The 21041-nt window shown below is 47.5% G+C and overlaps 1 protein-coding gene across 9 annotated transcripts in view; it reads right to left on the bottom strand.

Moving 5' to 3' along the window:
- Positions 1 to 21041, bottom strand: part of ITPR2 (inositol 1,4,5-trisphosphate receptor type 2) — a 4412221-nt gene that overhangs the window by 299207 nt on the left and 4091973 nt on the right. For all 9 annotated transcript variants that reach the window (XM_069628470.1, XM_069628469.1, XM_069628465.1 and 6 more), the window contains one exon: positions 16241 to 16368. In XM_069628470.1, the coding sequence (XP_069484571.1) occupies positions 16241 to 16368 (128 nt within the window). The remainder of the gene's footprint in view (positions 1 to 16240; positions 16369 to 21041) is intronic.

Raw genomic sequence — 21041 nt, forward strand, 5'->3', positions numbered from 1 at the left:
GTAAAGCCTTTAGTATGGGATTGGTGTCTGAAAGGAAACTACCAGGGTTGAAGTCACCAAGGTAGATGTTGTTGCAGGGGTAGGTGCGATTGTTAGTAGTGAAGTCAGTCCAGTCAGTGTGGAAGTTGGGATTGTGTGTAGGACGACGATAAATGAGGTGGAGAAAGGGTGGTTGTGGGTGTTATAAGGAGGAGAAAGTGAGAGTGCTTCAAAGGATGTATGGAGGGGTAGGATTACTAAGTGTGAGTGTGTCTCTATACGATGGCAATGCCACCACCCTGCTTCTGTGGGTGGTCTCTGTGGTGAATGAGATATTGAGGGTGAAGCATGTCAGGTATAATAGGTGTGTGGTGGGGTTTGAGCCATGTTTTAATAAGGAAGAGTATATCTGGGGAATGTGTGCTAATGAGATCAATTTCAGGTGTGTGAGCAAGTGCAGAATGGCAGTCGAGAAGAATTCAGGTGTATGCAATGGGGTGTTTTAGTGGAGTGTTGTGTTAGAGTTTGATTTTGATGTTGTTTGTGTGCTGTATGCAAGGCAGTTTTTTGGCAACCTGTGGCAAATAGGTTCTAACAGGGAACATTTACTTTACTTTATTTTACTTTATTACATTTATAATGTGCACAATAGACCCGAAGGTGTGATGGTGCAGACAAAGACAGACAAACAGAAATACATAAGTGAGACATGTCAAGAGTAGTTGAGTTAGAAAGCATAAGAACAAAATCAACCGTAGAAGTGACAACCATCTCTCCGAACAGGGCAGCTAACATACATTAATCAGCAACACAAGAGTTGTGAGAGAAAGGAGAGATACCCTTAAAAGTCTATAACATTTAGAGAATCAGATTACAGTTCGAAGCACCTTTGGGCAGATATTTGCAGCGTCTAAGAAAAGTAGGCAGGGAACTAACCCCACAGCCCGCTAAAATACAGTCACTGTTGGGCTGCGAGCACCAATCGCTCAGATCTATCCTGCGAATGATGGTTAAGTCAATGCATCTAACCACCCCTAGACCTGTTCTCTGACGCAGCCAGGCTAAAACCTTGTTGCATAGGGCTTCTTTGAACTCTTTTCCTTTAATTTTCTGAATGTTGGTTATGATGACATTTCTCTGATCCATTACAAAATCATGTACGTGTATGTCCTTTACTTTGGGCATTTGTGATTTTTCGAGCCTTAAGTTCTGTGAGAGTGCTCTCTTCAATTTAGTATTCCACCTTGTAGGCGGACTGATCTTTTCATGTACGGGGTTCAACTCACATGACGATGCCAGTGGAGAGGATTCCTGTGAACCAACTGTGTTGTGGATAAGACCCTTTCCCTTGCAGTCCTGGGCAGCCGCAATGGGCACCAGTAAATCCATACTACAGTAATCAGTTTGAGTCCCATGGTCTATCATTTCCCTTTGTATGAGGACTTGCCAAGCTGCAGTCACTCTAGAGGCCTGTGGCAGGATGCCTGGCCAGATAGGCCCTGGGACTGGGACGCAGTATTCACCTTAGATGGCCGTAGACTAGATGTCCAGTCATTCAGGGCTTCTGCGGCTTCAGCTAGCAAGCCAAGATCAAATGTAACCTTTACAAGCAAGTAATTATTTAGCAATATTGGCCATAAGCTCGGACCACTGGGGAGGACCTTTGGGCTCAACTTGAGCTAGGTTAAGCATAACCCTCCCTTGCCCGGCAGGAGATAGCCGAATTGTAGGTAACTCAGGCATTACTGGGAGAGGGGCATCTATAGTCAGTGGTGGCTTTTTGTAAACTGGCTAGAGGAGCTTATGCTATGAAACCAAGTTTCACAGAGGGGCCAACTAAATCCTGCGATGAACTTGATGCTTTATGCGAGTCTTCAGAAGAGAAATTTTTATGGCAGAGAGTTTGCTCTGTTTACTATACACTCTCAATCTCCTGCGCTCACTAAGGGCTGGGACCTCCGACATACGGTCCCTGTTAGTAATAGGGGATGTGGATGTCAAGTCTGCTAAAGCCCCCAAAGCCACTTTAGAGTTAGGGATAGCCCCTACCTTCGTATATGCAGCCATCTAGATGCTTATATTAGACTGAAACCGTAACAGTCATAGCCCGTAAGAATTAGGCAGAACCAGAACCAAGGCTCCCCTCACAAAGGAGTACTGTCACCCAGTTAATACCAATAGCGGGATTCTTACCTCACCATAGCGAGCCACGCCGAGCAGCTCCAGCAGGTACCAGCCAGCACCCCCACAAAGATGTTCTGCACTCCACCTGTATAATCCACAAGAGAGCCGGAACACACAGCTATCTGAGGTGCCTGGGATGTGAGGTAGAAGGCGGGGAGTCCGCTTTGAAAAAATTGCGGCACCCGCTAGTTTCACTGCGGGGGAGACGAGCAGCAGCCACCAACAATACGCGGCACATACAGTTGACACATTTTATTATAGAAAAGGACCTACCGGAAGTATAGAGTCAAGCTGCACGGATAGACTAGAACTGCTGTCGCTTCTTACTCCTGGACTTCTGAACACAGAATGAAATAGAGAAGGATATACTAGCAACCCTTAGCTCTGTCTTCCCTTTGCTCTGGATGTCCGGGTGAATGGACGCCCAAAGGACAGTACTTATATACCCAAGGTAACTCGGATGTAACTTTGTTAGAAATCACAGGGGCAGTCCCTAGATCGATCCTGGATGCAATGAATTCAATGTGGTCATTACTCCTTTCCCCAGAGTGGCCTCTGCCCATGTGGCCAGGGGAGAGTGGAGAGGGGGGTGTTGTGACATCATCAGATGAGACATAGGGCCTCATTACAAGTTTGCCGGTATAAAAACAAAATTACTGCCATGCTGGTGCTACTGTGTCCGTGTCTACAGTACATTCTGAGTCAGCGTGCATGCACATTCTGGAAACGGTAGCACTGGCATGTCTGTAACGGCTCCAAAACGCCCTATACCGGTATCCACGCTAACTCCGACTCTGGCTCAGAGAAGACTGTTGTTACCGGTACCGGTATTACCAGCACCGGAAATAACGTAATCGCGCCGGAACAGGAAATGTACCAGCGGCCATTGCAAAGACACAATCCATTGTAATCCTCAGTGCACAGGAGTGTGAGTCAAAACCTGAGCAGCTACCAACACAGAGGGACATGTCGGCAAGGCTACCTGCAGTCTGTCGCTGCAAGCCATGGTTCAGTGAGCATGAAGTCAACATGCTTGCCAACACCCTTGTTGAGCTCTAAGATGAAGTCTTTTGCACAGATCTGCAGCACCAAGCGCAAATACGTAAGAAGGCTATATGGGAGGAGGTTGCACATAAAGTTTTGGCATTGGGGACAACACCCTGGCCTGTGCGAGACTGCAAGAAGAGGTGGGGTGACGTACGTCTCTGTGTGCGCAACCTCCTTGCCATCCCCTATCAAACTTCAGGCGTGGGAGGAAACATGAAGCACCGTCCTGCACATGGAGGCGATAGAGGGAGTTGGAGATGCGGAGGCGGGAGATGTGACATCCGATGATCCTGGTGAGTCTCCGTAAGCCCAAAGTCACATGACACACCCTGTTGCCCCAATGCAAATGGCTAGGTCAATATGTCAAGTTTGTGAAACCTGATCCCTCCTGCCATTCCAGCCACTGACAACCTTGTTGCCCACATGCACAATGTACTTGCCTGCAACCCGAAAACAAACACCACTGACACACCCCACATGTCCACTGTATTGGCCACACAAGTAGCATCTACATGCACACAGACACACATCACCCAGACAATGCCCAACTGCTGTCGTCACCGCCGTGCCACCACATGCCCAAAGCCACGTCATGACAAGATGCACACATCAATGACACATGTGGCACACTTGTCACACGCACCATGTCCCTTCACACTGAATCACCATCAACGCAGCAACAGCCATAGGCAGCAGTCACAAGTGAAACACATCAGTTTCACGATCAAACTCAACATGTCACAGAGCTTGTGTGGCATGCCCATAACACCCAAACCGGTAAACACCAGTACCCCAGTCAACAGCCACTGCGCACACCATGGCCGCACAACAAACATGCACCCACAATGCATCCCCCAAAAATGCATGTGTGCACCATGCCATGCCTTCCACCATGTCCATGACAATGCACATGATTCAGAATGTACTAGAATTGATGGCTGTCTGATGGATCCGGACCCATCCCTGATGCCCTGCCTCACTGTCCCCCACAGGCACATCATCTGACAATGAAGGGGAACATGCAACCACATCCAGGTGCAGCAGGGCACCGCCCGCCACAGGGAAACCACTACCTCGAGACAGGATACGAGCACATCCGCCACCAGACCGGAGCATGCTAAAACACCTTAGGGCCAGCCACCCCACCAGCAGGAGGCACCTGCAGCCAAGCAGCCCCGCCAGAAGGAGGCACCTGCTGCCAAGCAGCCCCACCAGTAGGAGGCACCTGCTGCCAAGCAGCCTTGCCAGAAGGAGGCACCTGCTGCCAAGCAGCCCCGCCAGCAGGAGGCATCTGTTGCCCCAGCCCCCCCACCCTGGTGCCCCAGCAGGATGAACTGGTTTCCCCGGCCCCGCAGAATGAACCTGTTTCCCCAGCCCTGCAGGATGAACCTGTTTCCCCAGCCACGCCCCAGCAGGATGAACCTGTTACCCCGGCCAACCCACAGAAGGATGAACCTGTTACCCAACCCCCCAGCAGGATGAACCTGCACCACTTCAACAAGGGTTAGGAGCCGACAGCATTGGGCACGACACACAAAGCGACCCTAGCTATGGAGATGGTGCTCAATTCAGTCCCATGAACCCTCGAAGCTCACCACCCATACCACAACCTGCACTACGTCATGTACGTGACATTGAGGAGCGCCTCATCAGGATGGAGGAATGGCAGCAGGCAATGCACACACTAGTGCAGCAATACCTTGCTTAGGCACAACTCACGTGCCAGACGATGCAGGACACTGCACGGAAGACCGCACGAATGCTGGGCAGCGTCACAGAGGGGGTGTACCACCTGGCGAGGCATGTGAGGGAGGGCAATGGTACCATCTCATCCCTGGTGGAGTCAATCAACATGTTGGTTCAGGCAATTGCAGAACAACGCCACATCACCTTGCCACTGGCCCCATCCTCGAGCACAACACACACAAGTTCTATGCAAAGCAGCCCTGTGCGTCGTTCCCAGTAGCTCAATCACCCGGCTGAGGGGCACCCCCCCTACTAAAAGGGGGCGTAAATAGGTCAAGGTTCTTGCGCGCGTGGGGAGGGAGTAGTTGGGGAGGGAGTGTGGAGATAGTTGGAGAAGAGGTGTGGGGGTAGTTGGGGAGGCGGTGTGGGGACAATAGTACGGGATTCTAGTGGTAGGCAATGAGAATCACCTGTGTACATAGTTATTCATGTCACAATACACCTGGGGTTTCAAAAAAACATGACTGGACATTGCTTATTCAGTGTGAGTGCATTAATTTATGTACAGTGTCCAGTGCCCAGTGTGATCCATGTCCAGTACACACTGTGATCCATGTCCAGTGCTGTGGCTGTAATAGTTCATCAAAAGTAGTGTTGAATTAATTCTTGCCATGTGGCACGTCCATCATTTCGATAGTGGCGCAGTGCATTATCCCCATCTTCATCATCCTTTTCCCCAGCCTCTGGTGGCAGCATGTCCACGTCAGGGGGCAGGAGGATGTTGCGTCGGATGCACATGTTTGTGCAACATGGCACATACCAGCACACCTTTGCCCACCTTCTCTGGGCCGTAAATGAGGGCTCCCCCAGATCTGCTGAGGCAGCGGAACCTGGCCTTCAACATGCCAAACGTCTGCTCGATGGTGCAACAAATACGTACATGTGCATGGTTGTACGCCTCTTCGTGCCTGTTGTGGGGTTGCCTGATGGGGGTCATGAGCCATGCCATCAGGGGATCCCCAGCATCACCTGCACGGGAGCAAGAGAATGGGTACATGTGATTTCAGTGGTCATTCCATGTTGGCACAGGCTGTACAGTGTTCATTTGAGAAGACTACTATGCACAGGGAATTATTACTTTACATGGCATAGGTTATTTCCTATGTACCCCTAAGGGAACTTAGGCCAGATGCATGGGGGGGTTTGTGCAGTTGCTGTGACATGGACCATTCACTGTCAACCTGCCCTCTGACAAATCCCGTACAACTGACATCAATGGATGTAAATGTCATTAATGTGTTACCAATAACTGTAGACATTCACATGTTTTACATTTGTTATTTAGTGGTATTCACGGTATGCAGTCTATATCTACAGGACTTCATGTACACATCCATCTACATCGTAACACATGAGACAAGGTCACATATTGATTGGTAGTATGTGTGAGGGGTAAAGGGTTGCGTAATAACATTACGGCTGGGTGGGTGTTTGCATGAATGATTGAAGCTTAATTGGGTGAGGCCGCCATGTCTCAATCATGTATTGGTGGTAGTCAAGGATTGTTGCATTTTGCAAATTTTGACTGAACGCATTCTACTTGAAGGTGTCCCTTAAGGAGACATGACAAACATACTGACCAGCCATGTACCTGTGAAATGTGTGTGCAGTCACATTTGATTTCAGTGCAGCAGATATTTTTATATCTGGCTGACCATCATGACTTGTGTTTTTACTTTTCTGTGTTTTTTAATGTCATTCATAGTCACTAATATGTGGTGCATTCTGGTACATGTGGTTTGAGTTTCCTGCAGGCCGAAATACATGTAGTTATGTATGCACTGTATGTATTACATGCATATAGACACGGCTGGGAAGGCCTTGCGCTTTGGCATGCTATTACTGTGTAGCACATTCAGTTAAATCTACACACTAGCAAGTTCAATGCACTCAGAATTCTGTGTATGGTCATGTTTCGTTCTATGTGTGAGATTTGTTATTGTACAGGTTGTGGATGATAAGGTTCATTGGTCTAATTCCTCACTCTACCTTTGCCTTTTGTTGGCCTATCCAGCCTCTGTGCACTTAAACAGATGCTTGGTAATGGTCACGGGATATTGCAAACAGAGTGATGCTGGATTAATGCATACAGTATGCAAATTCACTCTTGATGCATCTCATGCTGTGCTATGTTTCAACACTCCTCATGGCCTAGTGGTTAGACTCACCCAGCAGCCAGGTTGCCGATGCTGTTTACTGCCCACCAACCCCCCAATTAAACACTCCTCATGGCCTAGTGGTTATACTCATCCAGCAGCCAGGTTTCCTATGCTGTTTACTGCCCCCTCCAATTAAACACTCCTCATGGCCTAGTGGTTAGACTCACCCAGCAATCAGGTACGATGTCCCATGTCTCGTGCCATGTAGGGGGGCAGCATGGAGTTGCGCAGCACCATGGAGTCATGTGTGGAGCCAGGGAATCTTGTGCAGCAATGTGTGATTATTTTGCGGGCCTCGCACACCATCTGTACCTTGGGGGAATGGTACAGCTTCCTGTTGCGGTACACTACCTCCACAGCATGCCGGACAACCAGCTCCACATGTGTGCAGTCGACCGCACCTATTACATTAGGCATGCCTGCAAGTGCATGGAATGCTATTTTTGTTGCATTCACCTCCTCTGCAGACCGTGATAAGCTGATGTGGTCGCGTACGTGGGATAGGAGTGCATCTAGCACCTGGGCGGGCACAAGGGAGAAACAGTGTTGGGAGATTCCATGCAGCTGACCCACTGTGTACTAAGTGCCTGTGGCAAGGAAGTGTAGCACAGACACTACCTTCAGCAATGGAGGATGGCTGTCTGGATATTTATTAGGCTCACCAGGTCATCGTGTATCATGTCCACTACAGTGATGATGGTGTCCCTGTCCAACCGGTACAGGGTGTGGATCTGAGCAGGGGTGAGATTGAATGGGGTGGCCCCTAGGCGAGGGATTGGTGACTGTCTGCGGGGTACAACTGGCTGCACATTGGGTATTTGCTGGGACATGATGCCCTCCTTCTCCTCTTGCACCTGCGCTGCGTCCTCCGCCACACTGACTCCTCAGTGAGTAGCTCTGCAGGCATGTCCTCCAGCTCCAGTACTGCTAGTGCTAATGGTAGCATTGTGGATTTGGAAGGGGTGTGGAAGTGGTCCTTTTGTGCTGTGCCACAGTCCATTGCCTCCACCTGTGCTGATTGTGAGCACCTGTGGCAGGTTTCTACACATCAGAATCCACTTAATGCCTGGTCCGCGATGCCGGTGTTTCCGGCATCATTGTACCCATTATTACTGGCATGTACATGCCGGTGGTTGCGTGTTCATGCACCTCTTAATGTGAACTTACTTATGCCATGCTGGTATCACTGGCACGGCTGCCACGTGTCAACGCTGATACCGGCAACAGTGTTGCCAGGCACGGTGGGTCGGTGGCTATGCCGGTAACACCAGCATCGCGACTCAGACTGCATTTGTCTAGTAAAGGATGCCGATACGGAAATAACAGCAATGCCATTTCCGGACTGACATACTAGTAATGAAGCCCATAGTATTCTCCTTTTTCATTTGAGGACACCCCTGCCATCCCTATGCCCTAATGGCATATTGTCATCCCTCCCCTCCCTGACCCAAGAAAGGCACTGAAGACATCTTCCCAGATATTACACGCAAGACATCAAGAACTAACTAGTCCTTCAAGATCACTAAGAACACTGTACCAACCTTAACATACAAGTTATCAGAAACAAACTTTTATTTTCCTAAATGTGAACATTTTGTAATGAAGATCATTGGAGGCCAGGAGCGCAAGCTGCGCTCTAGTTGTTACAGAAACCTACCTGAAGCCAGGAATTTAAACCGGCACAACAGCTGGTGAAGACATGCTACCTGCTATCTCTTAGTGCTGACCAAGGAACCAGGGGGCTTGAGTGGTGTCCGTGAAGCAAAGTGGCTTTCCGACAAGGGAAAGGAAAGTAAACTGCAGGCGAGCATGCACGGCTTGAATGTGTGATGAATCCTGTGGATCCCTCACTGTAACCCTACCTAAAGTATACTCCCGGGTGGCCGGAGAAAGGCAGACGCTTCCTGACCCTGACTTCGGGATGGTGTACTGCCGGATGATCACCAGGGAGGGGAAAAGGGTCAGGATTGTGAGGGATACCTATTCACAAGAATGCTGGGCAGAATGCAATTAACAAGAATGACCTACACCTGAGGGAGATTGGGAGGCATAAAAGGCCCTCTAAGGTGGCACGTAAGAGAGAAGAAGCAGAAGCAACAGAAGGAGCAGGAGAAGCAGAAGAAGCATGGGCCGTGTAAGCTGCAGGTGACAGGAGTAGAGGAGCTAGAAGACAATGGGACCATTGCAAGTCCTGAGAGGGTCTGTGCCTCTATCATCCCAAACTGCAGAGGTTGCGCAGCGGTAAGTGTGGGGAAGAAACGCTTACCCGGCAAAACTACATTGTGCAGAGCTTTCGCAGCAGGAAGCAAGCGTAATTTGAGCAGTCGAATGGTCTCAGGTGGCAGGGTTCCACCAGAGACTCCGGAGTCAGAGCTACTCCAAATCAACATGGCAGCAGCAACGGCGACCGAAGAGAGAGGATGTGGTGCGCCTGGCCGGGAGAAGCCACGGTTTCAGCAGTCCTGCAAACACAGAGAGGAGCACCTTGAAGCAACTTACCCGGTGAGTCTAAGCCAAGTGAGGGACTCTGGGGCTCTCCGGTGCAGGCTGCATGTCCAGTGCAGGCGGGATCAATCATGAAAAGCAGAGTAAGCAATGTTACTAGTACTGAACTGTTAACGTACAAAACAAAGATAATAAGCATCACAAGTACCAAACTTTTGCAAACTTAAAAAGGCAAGCTAATAAATCTTACGAATACCAAATTGTTGCAGACTTGCAAAAGGTGCTGATATTAAACCAAACGAGGGCAGAAGTGAAAGTGTGAGTTTGGGCAAACACCAACTATCTGGTGGGAAGGTCTTATTAGAAGCCCAGTCCTACCACCAATACCAAAGCCAAGAGACCTTGAAAAACTGGCAACATCAGTCCAATAAAGGTTGCCAAAATTAAGAGGGTAATCCTGGGAAGCCCCAAGGTTGTAAAGGTTGCCACTCAGGTTCAGGATACCTATTGCTGTAGTTGATGTAGATTTGCATTGCTACAGCCAAAAAAAAAGCGGGAAAAGACTTTCTGAACATTATTTTTGGTATAGATGCAGAAGGAAAAGAAAGGTGGCAAATAGACTGCCCTTCTGGAGGTGGTTATCCAGAGGGAGATGAGAATCATTTGTGCAGAGGTCCTGATAAGGATCAATGTGAATGTTCTATTCCCTGAAAGCTGTTAACAAGTTTATGCTCCAGAAGATCGTTAAAGTTCTTAATATTCTACTCTGAAAGTTATCATTAAAGCACTTATTTGTTTTGGTTCTGACAAAGTAGACGGGCATGCGAACAGACCCGTAGAGCAAGAGGTGATACCCAGAGGAAATCTGATTAAAGGTTACGCCGGGTAGTAGAAGATGCAAGTGCTGAAGAGTGGTACTATTGGAAAGCAACAGATTGAGTTTTGACATTTGGGGGGAAGAATTGTGAAAGCTGATCGAGGAAAAGTTACAATTCTTCCTGCAGTTATTCTTGAAGAAGACCATTCTGACCAAACCATTTGTTGTTGTCAAAGGTGTGAAGGAGCCCTCATTCCAGGAGTTGTGAAAGCTAATGACCTTTTCTTTCAAGATACTTTGGGAGAGTTCTAATTCCAGGAGGAGTGAGAGTTATTTTACTTTGACAAGTTACTTTATTGAAACAACGGAACGTTGTGTTAAAGTCAGATTTCCTTGGTTTTCCTTTGAACTGTGTAGAAAACTGTTGTTTGGATCTGGGTATGGGGAGCTTAGGCAGTCCGTGACAAGAGACATTGATTGTTCTGTGAACCGGATTATATGTTGTATACATTTGTTAAATTGAGTTGCCATATTATACCTTTTTGCTTTGATTGTTGTATAAGCGTGAGGGTTAGAGATCCTTTGGTTAGCGTGTTCCCTTTTAGTTTACTTCAGGCTGGGAAATCCACGTTACTGTAGGGATAGAGAGACGTTCATTCAACCTGATTTATTTAATAAAATTGCAGAAGTTAAAAACTCTTTGTCAAGTTGTCAGCCTCACATTTCTGACCACTCACAGACACCGGAAGCAGACAGAGAGCTTCTGGGCATTTGCCGGTGCAAGGCAGCCTCCACTGAACCAAAAGCCCGGACTGACGCGGAACAGAGAAGCAGGAGCTTCCGGAGACCATGAAGCTGGAATGCAGAGGTGGCAAGAGAAGGCAGAATGCTGGAAGGCCACCACCGGCTTACGTCGGAAGAACTGACATATGCCAGCCAAAGCCGGTAAGTCCGCCCAAGGAAAGCGGGAACACTGGGGCCTATCGGCAAGCCGGGAATGAGACATGGACACAGTGAATTCATGGTTTTGGTCAAAGACATTTATTAAAATAAAATGGGGTTGGGAAATGCCTCTTTGTCCCTACTCTAGGAGGTATTTCCCTACCTAAAACCAAAACTAAGGGTCTGTCCAATGTCAGGATGTCTAAAGCAAATCGCCCTGTGTCCAAAGTACTATTCTGGCCCTCACATCTAGGAAAAATAACTCTATGGTAAAAAGGGAAAATGTCTTTGGCCTTTTGTAGTGCACACATTTTCAAAAAGGAAATTCTTAACTCCAACAAAAAAAGAGTCCAAGAGAACAGAGATCCTTGTTCCGGAGGGTGGTACCCTTCCCCAGGATTTCTCTTCACTCTTTCTTGTATTTCAAGAATGTCAATTAGTCAAGTTTCTTTTGATAAATCACACAAAACAACTTGGCTGTTAGTCTGGATCTTACTCAGAAACCTGGTGGACTCTCCTGCCAGGTTTCCACTTCTCTTTAACATGTTTTCACAGCATTCTCGCTAGTACTGATATATCCTGATCAGGACTTTCTCAGGCACTGTATAGTACACACTGTTCAACTTGACCATGCCTGGTATACTCGCCTGCCAGGGCTTTTCTTATCTGTATATATTCCTATGACTTGGGTTTGCACAGTACACTCTCCTGCCAGGGCTTTACCATATAGGTATATTCTTGCACCTTGAATCTGCATGGTATATTTCCATGCCAAGGCTATTCTCATGTATATATTCATGCACCTTTAATTTGCCTGGTATACACCACCAAACTCTCTGGGAAGCATGTGCAGAAAGAAACATAGGGTCAGTGAGTGCCAGCCTATGCTTCTTAGCCAGGTCATGGTCAACCGTGAGAACTGAAGACTGTTTGGCCCATAGTTCCATCACTGGTCCCTCCACTGCCTGATTGAAAGGCAATAAAGTCTCTTTTTTAGGACTCTCATCCAGGATGTAGTCAGGTCGTCCTGAACCTTTGGAAGTGAAAGAGCCGACGGCCCTAAGGTTCGACCGCCTTCGCCATCAGGCGCTAAAAGCAACCTGCAACTTGCCAGGGGTGACAGCAGTGAAAATGTCTGGCAAGGTGTCCAGGCCACTTGCCTCCTGCAAGTTGGCCGCCAGCTCCACCAATTCACCTTTTTCCCTGTAAAACTCCTCCTAGAAGTCTCTCACTTCTCTGAGGAGGAAGGGCTCCAGCCCAAAAGGGACAGGATCCCCCTCTTCATCATATTCGACTTCTAAATAAGACATGTAAGCCCTTCTGGGGAGCAGGAGGAACTCAATTCACAACTATGGCATCTGTCGGTGCAGATGGCACCACTAGACAAGACCTGAAGTCAGAGGACCGGTGTCCGGAGATGGAATGATGTGCCCCTTTGCCGCACTCTTGTCACATCTCATTGCAAAGTTCCTGCCGACTCTTCCAAGCATGGTGGGATCCGTCCACCTGGCCTGAGTCGTTGAGGCTGCTGGCATCCGGGCCTGAGCCACTGTGGCTTTGGTGAAGATGTTAAGAATCTTGAGCTTGAATGGCCCCCATTCCTCTAGGGTATAGGATTGCATGGGAATAGGTACCTGCATGGCCTCTTCCTCTCAGTCATCCTTGGAGTGGTAGCTCCCCTTCATCGATGAAAAAGACTAATGCTGCAAATAAAGACCAGGGGATGCCGGCCTCTTGCAGTACTACTTCTTTCTCTTGTCCTCTCAGACTGGGGACCATTCCTTGGTGCCATAGTCTTCTGAGCTTGCCGACCTCAAACAGGTCCGCGTATCATCTTTTTCCTTGGAGAGGAAGGTGAAAACTTTAGTTTCACTCTCTCAAAGCGCTTTCAAGTGCGTCGACTGGCATGAGGCGCAGAACAAGGCAGTAAAGGATGATGTGGTGCATAACCAAAATTTACTTTTCACCACAAAGACCTAATAGGATCCGGCATTGTGATGAATTTCAGAAGACACAGAAGAACATTTGTCAAACAAACAAGAGCAGTGTTCTTAAATTTAGCAGAGTGCATGGAAAAAAGGAATGAAGGTTACGGGGTGCGGTGTCTCTATATATACTGGCCCGACGTCATGTCTGGCATGGGGGGCATAGAGGCGTCAGGTGGAGCCGACACAGAGCTGAGCTGTGCCCCCTGCCAGCAGAAACATTTCTGAAAAGCAGCTACACTAGGAGATAGGTATCACAGATGAGGAATCTGTGGGAAGAAGGATTCCACTAGAAGTACAACAGTAATTCCACTAATTTACAGCAGGTACTACTGGAAAAATTGTGGAATTAGCACTGAGTGGAAAATCGTCATGCCGCGAAGGTTCTGCGGTACCCATCTTGAAAAATGAGATCCAATCAAAATCACCATTATGGAAGTGCCACCTCAACCTCAAACCATGGAAACAGATGTCAAGAGGCAAAGGAAGAGCTAATGTACCTGAAATGCAGCTATGAAAGTGGTGATCCATGCAGAAGAGCTATATGGGGCATAAAACCAGAAGGATACCCACCAAAGGAAAAACGCAATATGGAGCGAGATTTCAAACAAGGTGGTGGCTGTAGAGATTGTGCCACAGCACTGCAAGGACCTCAGGAAGAGGTGGAATGACCTTAAAGTCAGGGTATGCACCATAATAGCCAACCACCATAGGGAGACAGGAGAGACAGTGTAGCCCTTGCAATTCATACCTTGGGTGGAGACTGTGAGCAGCATACTCCACATGATGGACCTGGCGGGTTTAGGAGCGTCAGAGGTCAGAGCTGGCAGCCACGGAGACACCAGTGAGTAGATGAGTGGCCCATTGGTCCATTTCCTACCAACCCCAATTGAATGTCCTCCTACACACTTGCAGTTACCTCGCAGAGCATGGGACAGGCAATGTAAAAGCACAATTAACATATTCAGCACCATTAAACTGTATATCAGGAGGCCTGGCAGGTGATAACCCCCAAAAAGGGCCACCATAAAAGTCAACAGCAAGTATCCTGGAGTGACATTGACTCACAAAGTACATAACCAGTCACTGTTGGCAGTAGGCACCACACCCACATATTCACAACACATGTCAGCCAGCCACAGAAATCACAAAGAGCAAATCTGACCAATGCTGGCGGCCTGGCACAACAGAGAAAATGTGCAACAGAGCAGTACCAGCAAAGTGTGATACCCACATGTTTCCACTACACTATGACGGGTAGAGTGCACCTGTCAGGTGATAGGAAAACTCATTGCAAAAACAACATGAGCCCAGGTCTAGATGTGCACCCATGAGCTTGCACAACTGAAAAGTCCATAAAACCACAGGCCAGCCAAGATGCACATTCCCTACATTTCCAAATCACAACCACTCAACTGCGTTACTGTGACACTGCCTTGCATTTCAACAAGCCCCATTTGGGACATTTGCACCCTGCCCACCAAATTTTCCTGCTTGCTAACTGCATGATATGACACCCGACAACATTGTTACAAGGGTAATCATTCCATGTTATGTCTCACAACAGGCACAGAAGACAGCCAGGAGGCCTTGAAATGGCCCAGCACATCTGCTACTACTGTTCCTGCAAGTGTCGCTATGGCACCAGCACATGCTGCACTATCCAGTAATGCAGCCCCCCGCCCCCCTGAAAGCCAAGTTGTCGTGGCCAAAAGGACATCTCCAGGACATTTCTGTCTATGAACACCACTGCAGCCACCTCTGGCGGCACCGGTACAACTCCAATGGGTGTGGCAACCACAGCGAACACAGCAGCACTGGGTCAGGAGTGCAAACCACCAACCCCAACCCTGACAAAAATGAGCCTGTTTGCCAGCCCACTGGGCAGGACAGAAACATCTTAAACTTAAATTAGCGCACATTTTCAGGAACCCCTAATTCAGCGGAGTGGTAAAAGTGGCAGTAATTCTTTCACTGCCACTGTTTCCACATACTGCCAAACTTGTAATGAGGCCCATTGTCTCCCACAGCGAGACTGAGAAAGAAAAGAGACACTCTGCCTCAACTGAATGTCCTACACAAGTCTCCCTTTCACACAAACACAGGGCAAGTTAGTCTTCTATATGTGGTCTGCTGGCTAGGGGCTACAGCAGCAGTCATCTACCAGAAGTAAGTACTTATACACGAACGTCTTAGCAAGAATTTGATTCCATGAGCAACAATACTGTTCCTGTTTACCATGTAGCAAAATCCAATTAAAAACAGTTTCTACCTGATGTAATCGAACATTCTAGGGCTTAATTGCTATTATGCCCATTGCGTGCAGGGGCTGGCACGTGTAAACCACTAAAGCTTTTCCTAGAATCTCCTCTAAGAAAATCAATAAGCAAGCACATCAATTTACACATGTGCTCCTACATCTTAGGGACTATGAAGAAAGTTAAGAATCCAATTTCTGTGTGTATAGGGCGTATTCACAAAGATGTATATTTAAGTAAAGCTTCTAATCCTGTTGGCCGTTTACTATTAAAATGACAACGATCTATTACATAAAGGTACTCCTTTGCGGACTTTCAGTATTGATAGGGTCAAACTCAGCCTTTCATCCTTCCGAGGTCGATAGATGAGCACCACACAACGTGGGAAATAAGCAGCGTCAGATGCCCGAGGTTCGTAGCGCTATATAAATAACAAAAAAAATTAATAAATAAATAAATAAATTACAGATCACAGAGCAAGCTTTAGGTACGGCACACATATGGAATTTGGGTATATCTGAACTTTGATCGCGTAGTGTTTAGGGAATAAATAGGTTGACATCTAGTTCAGGGTACAATGAAAGATACGAATACGGTGCTTTATAAACATTTGTACACGTTAGATAGAAGACATAAATAAAGAACAAGACGTCCTACAACACCTAATCATATACTCACATCTTTAGATGGTTTTCTAAGAACATCTCCTACTCCACCCCCATTGCGTAGTCCCTGGTTTAATACAGTAACAATGCACATTAAGAGGGTGTCACAGGTTCTTTCAATTCCATTCTCCTCCTCTTCATCTGATAAAAAGAAAAGGAAAGTGGTGAAGTTAGAATAAAGCCAACTATGACTGCAAAATCTGATTAAACAGACATTACAGATCAAGGTAACAACTAACAAAATGCCCCTGGAAAAGCATTGCTCATCAATGTACATTATAAGGTTCTGCTTAAAGTCTTACGTAAAAAGTGGTGCCCTCCACATTTGGGGCCCCAAACACAGGTAGTTCGGTTTTCAAGTGGTAAACCCAGGATGCTCTCGAGGTGAAGGGATTGGCTGAGGCCTATTTGAAATTCGCCCAATAAGGTCTTGTAACTTAGGGACAAGGATACCGTGAAAGCTCCTTCTGAGCAGTGGCAGAAAGTACACACGGTTCTGTCCCATATCCGAGAAGCACAGATAGGACTGGATTTGGCTTGTGGTATACTGAGCTCTAGGTGACAGTAATATATTGGTCGACAATGTTCCTTCATTTATAAGGTTTAGTGCAGTTGGGACGACATACCTTAACTTATTGTTCATCCTTTATATGGGGGTAAGGACTGATTCATGGCATGCTGGTTGTACCAAATATACTGATTTGCTAATAGTGGCATCACCTGAAGGCCAGCCTACAGATGTGTTACCAGCAGTCTCACTGCTATGAATTTTCTTAATAAACATGAAGAGCTCCCCAAGCAAAAGAACTTGAGCTTTAAGGACAACACTTATTAGAAAAGGTAAATAAATGAGGAAAAGTGAACACTTCAAATAATTTATGAAAAGAACATTATCGAGGCAAATTGAACACAGAAATCTGTGCCCAGAAAAAATCCTTCTGTGAGGAGGAATCGATGAACAGCTGATGGCCCTTTAATAACAAGTATGCCAGCTAAAGGGAACTCACGCACACATTGACAAAGCGTGCACGCCTGTACTCCCTAGCCAGCTGCAATTTGGCTAATGAGTTTCTGACAGGTGTGTCAGCCACACAAATAGGCAATCTGCACCTGGGTACACAATATAGCCAAAGTGTTACCACGTATGCAATTTGTGGCTAAGATATTGCATGGGCTACAAATCAATAACTTTTGATTACAAATTACTTAACTCTCTGTAATGTTCTTTCTATTGAATGTTCCTCCCACATATTCTTCAACTATGATAGCTATCACTCAGCAAGCTCACTCTTAGGAAACCTTTCCGCTGGCAGGGAGCGCAGCGCAGGTCTGCATTAGCTCTGCTCGATGCCTCTATGTGCTCCCGCTGGATATGACGTTGAGGCAAGTATATATAGAGGCTCTGTGTCCCGTGACCTTAGTTCCACCATTTTTCCCTGGCACTCTGGCACTGAGAGACCACAGAACCAAGGTGTACTAGCTATCCTCCAAGAGGGGGCAGGTAGGAGGGGGCGATGAGGAATCTGGGGGAGGAACATTGATCAGAAAGAACATTACAGAGAGGTACGTAATTTGTTCTTCTAATGAATTGCTTCCTCCCACAGATTCCTCATCTTTGATAGACTCCCATAGCAGTAGGTAGATCTAGAGGAAGGTGGGGAGCAAGGACATAACCTAAACCAGAAAACTGTGAAGGGCAGCTGTGTCGAACGAGAGTCCTAACCGGAATGAGAATCCAAGCAGTATTGTTGTGCAAAGAAGCCCACATCACTGCCTGGCAAATTTCCAGAACATGGACTCCATGTTGTAGAGCTAATATGGCAGCCAGTCCCCTAGCATATCTTGAGACCGTCAGGCCTCTTCTTACCATCAATATCACAATATTCTGACATACAGAGGATGATCCTTCTTGACAGAGTCTGTATAGTCACAACCCTGCCAGCACCGGCACATGCATAACCAACAAAAAACTGGTCAGCCTTCTTGGCCTGTCTCATCCAAGAGACATAGAAGCTGAGGGCACGCACTGGGTCCAACTGATGGAAATGTTTTGGGAGGATGAGGCAGAGGAAGAAAGACAGGAAGATGGGTATTTTGAGAGAGATGGAAATCAGAAACCACTTTCGGGGGAAAGATGTCCTCACTCTCCATGTCACCTTCTCCTTGTTGAAAATGAAGTAGGAAGGTTTATCTAAGAATACCTGAAGCTCCCTCACCTGTTTAGGAGAAGTGATGGCGAACAGGAAAATCGCTTTAAGGGTGAGTAATCTCAATGAACAAGAAATGAGGGTCTCAAACGGAGCGCCCATCAGAAACGTTAACACTACATTTCAGCCCAATTCTGGAACAGTAAAATAGAGCAGTGGAAACAAATTACAGGAAGCCCTGAGGAAATGCATGACCGCGGGGGGTACGAAAAAAGAGCCCTGCTCAGGGGTTCGTTTGAAAACTGAAAAGGCAGCCAGATACCCTCCACAGTGCCAATCTGCAGGCCCATGAAGGCCAAAGAAAGCAGAAAATGTAGAACATAGGATGTGCAGCAGGTTAAAGATCCCTCTCAAGAAAGTTGAAAGAAAAGTTACACCACCTACAAGCACAAATGGATATGTTTGCAGGTCTCCTAGAGTGAGAGAAGCATGCCAAAGACGTTGTCCGACAAATCCCATTCCTTATAACTCTTATCTTTCAGCAGTCAAGCATGAAGGCTCAGACTGTTGAGGTTCAGATGCCGAACTCGCCCCATCTGATTGGGTGAAGCAGTCCGGTCTCTTCGTCAGGCTCCAGAGAGCACAGAAAGCCATATCCTGCAACTCCGGTGTAATGTTTTTCAGGCCCAGTCCGGAGCAATCAAATCATTGAAGACCCGAACAGGTGCCGTCTCCTGCGAACCATGGAATGACAGGGCACAGCAGGAAGGCAAGAGTAGGTCGAACTCCCACCCAACCTTCAGAGCATTCTGTCAAGGAAACTCCCTGGAGCAGAACCACCTGCACTTCCTGTTCACACTGGAAGTGAAGTGATACAATTGAGAGTTCAAAAATGGCAGAACACCACCTCTTCTTGACAGAGCTCCCACTGATAGGAGGTCAAACACTGCCTACTCAGGGCATCCGCTAGCACGTTCTCCTTGCCTGGCGGATGAGCTGCCATCAGAGACACATTGTTTCAGAGAGCCCAGAACTACAATCGCATTGCTCCTCTGCACAAAGGTAAGGAGCCCACACCACTCCGTTTGTTAAGGTAGTGCATGGCTACTGTGTTGTCCGTCACAACCAACACAGTCTTGCCAAATACAGAGGGGAGGAAATTGACCAGGGCCTGCCTGATCATTCGCAACTCCAGCAAATGTATGTGCTCCCAGCTTTCTGACAGAGACCACAGGTCACTCACCGGCAGGTCTTCAGGGATGCATCTGTGACTAGACTCATTTGGGCCCAGGGTTGTTGAAACAACGCACCTCTCAGTTGATTATCTCTGTGGGACGCTCCTGAAACTGAGACCACTGGCAGCTGATAAGCCATTGGAGCGACCTCAAGTGAAGCCAAGCCTCTGGCACAAGGATCCAGGAGGTCATAAGTCCCAGCAAGTGCAGAAAAGCTCAGGCAGGAACCTTTTCTTGAGGCTGGAAGACACGCAATATTGTTCAAATGTTTGCTACTCTGTCCTCAGTATGCAAGACCGCTTTGATGACCCGGAGGGACGGGGACAGTGAAACCTGAGACTTCCTGAATTTCAGGAAGAAGTCCAAGCTGTGCAACAGGCTGCACATATGATAAAAGTGCGCCAAAGTCTGGTCTGGGGAGCGAGCTCAGACAAGCCAGTCGTTCCGATAGGGAAAAAAATGAATGCCCTCCATTTTGAGGTGATCCTCTACCACCACCAGCAGCATGGTGAAAACCCTGGCTGCAGAAGAAAGGACAAACGGCAGGACCTTGAATTCCCTATCTTCAATCTCAGGTACTTCCTGTGTGCTTCCTTTGAATGAGCACATGGAAGTATGCATCCTCGAGTTCCAGATAGACCAACCAATCCTGCAGGTCCAAGGCCTGAAGAATCTAGGCTAGAGTGACCATCTTGAAATTTTCCTTGCGTAAGTGCAAGTTCAAAAGCCTCAGATCCAGAATGGGACGCAGGCCTCTGTCCTTCTCCCCCAGAAAAAGGTTGAGTAACAACCCTTGCCCCACTCCGAGCATGCTACTGGGTCTATGGCCCCCCTTGTCACTACCTGATGGTCCTCCTCCCAACACGTGGGGCTCAGCAGACAAGTGCCAGTCGTCTGTGGAGGGTCTGTTGAGCGATGAGCAAAAGGGAGACAGTATCCCTTTGGGATATTGTGTCTCCCACAGGGGAGGGTTGGTGAAATGAATGATTCAAAGCGTCTTCGCATCTGGAGCAGTAAAAGGCACAGTGGAGTCAGAAACGCCTCTGTTAGGCAGAATAACAAGCAGTACCCTTTGGGAACACTACATGCAATTAGGACTACAAGTGTAAGCACAATTTCATCTTTGGTACAAGCCTGTACTACACTGTAAAGTGGTAGCAATGGCTGAGCATCCAGATTTTTCTCAAGAGTTGTGTGAGCAGCAGAACAAGTTACACAAAGGACCAACTAATACAGTGATTCAAACAAACACTGGTGGCAGCGGTGGGATAAAGTATACTTGTTACATTTAGAGTGCTGCTTTTACCTTTGTTCAAATAATCCTCCCAAGGCTAAGCAACACTAGAGGAGCAGCTGTTTTATCATGACTTGACATGGAAAGCTACAGACAGGAGACCCTAGTCACTTTAACAGTTGATCAATTGAGAGATAT

Source organism: Ambystoma mexicanum, chromosome 12 (assembly GCF_040938575.1).
Source record: "Ambystoma mexicanum isolate Mex_15411 chromosome 12, UKY_AmexF1_1, whole genome shotgun sequence".
Lineage (NCBI taxonomy): Eukaryota > Metazoa > Chordata > Amphibia > Caudata > Ambystomatidae > Ambystoma > Ambystoma mexicanum.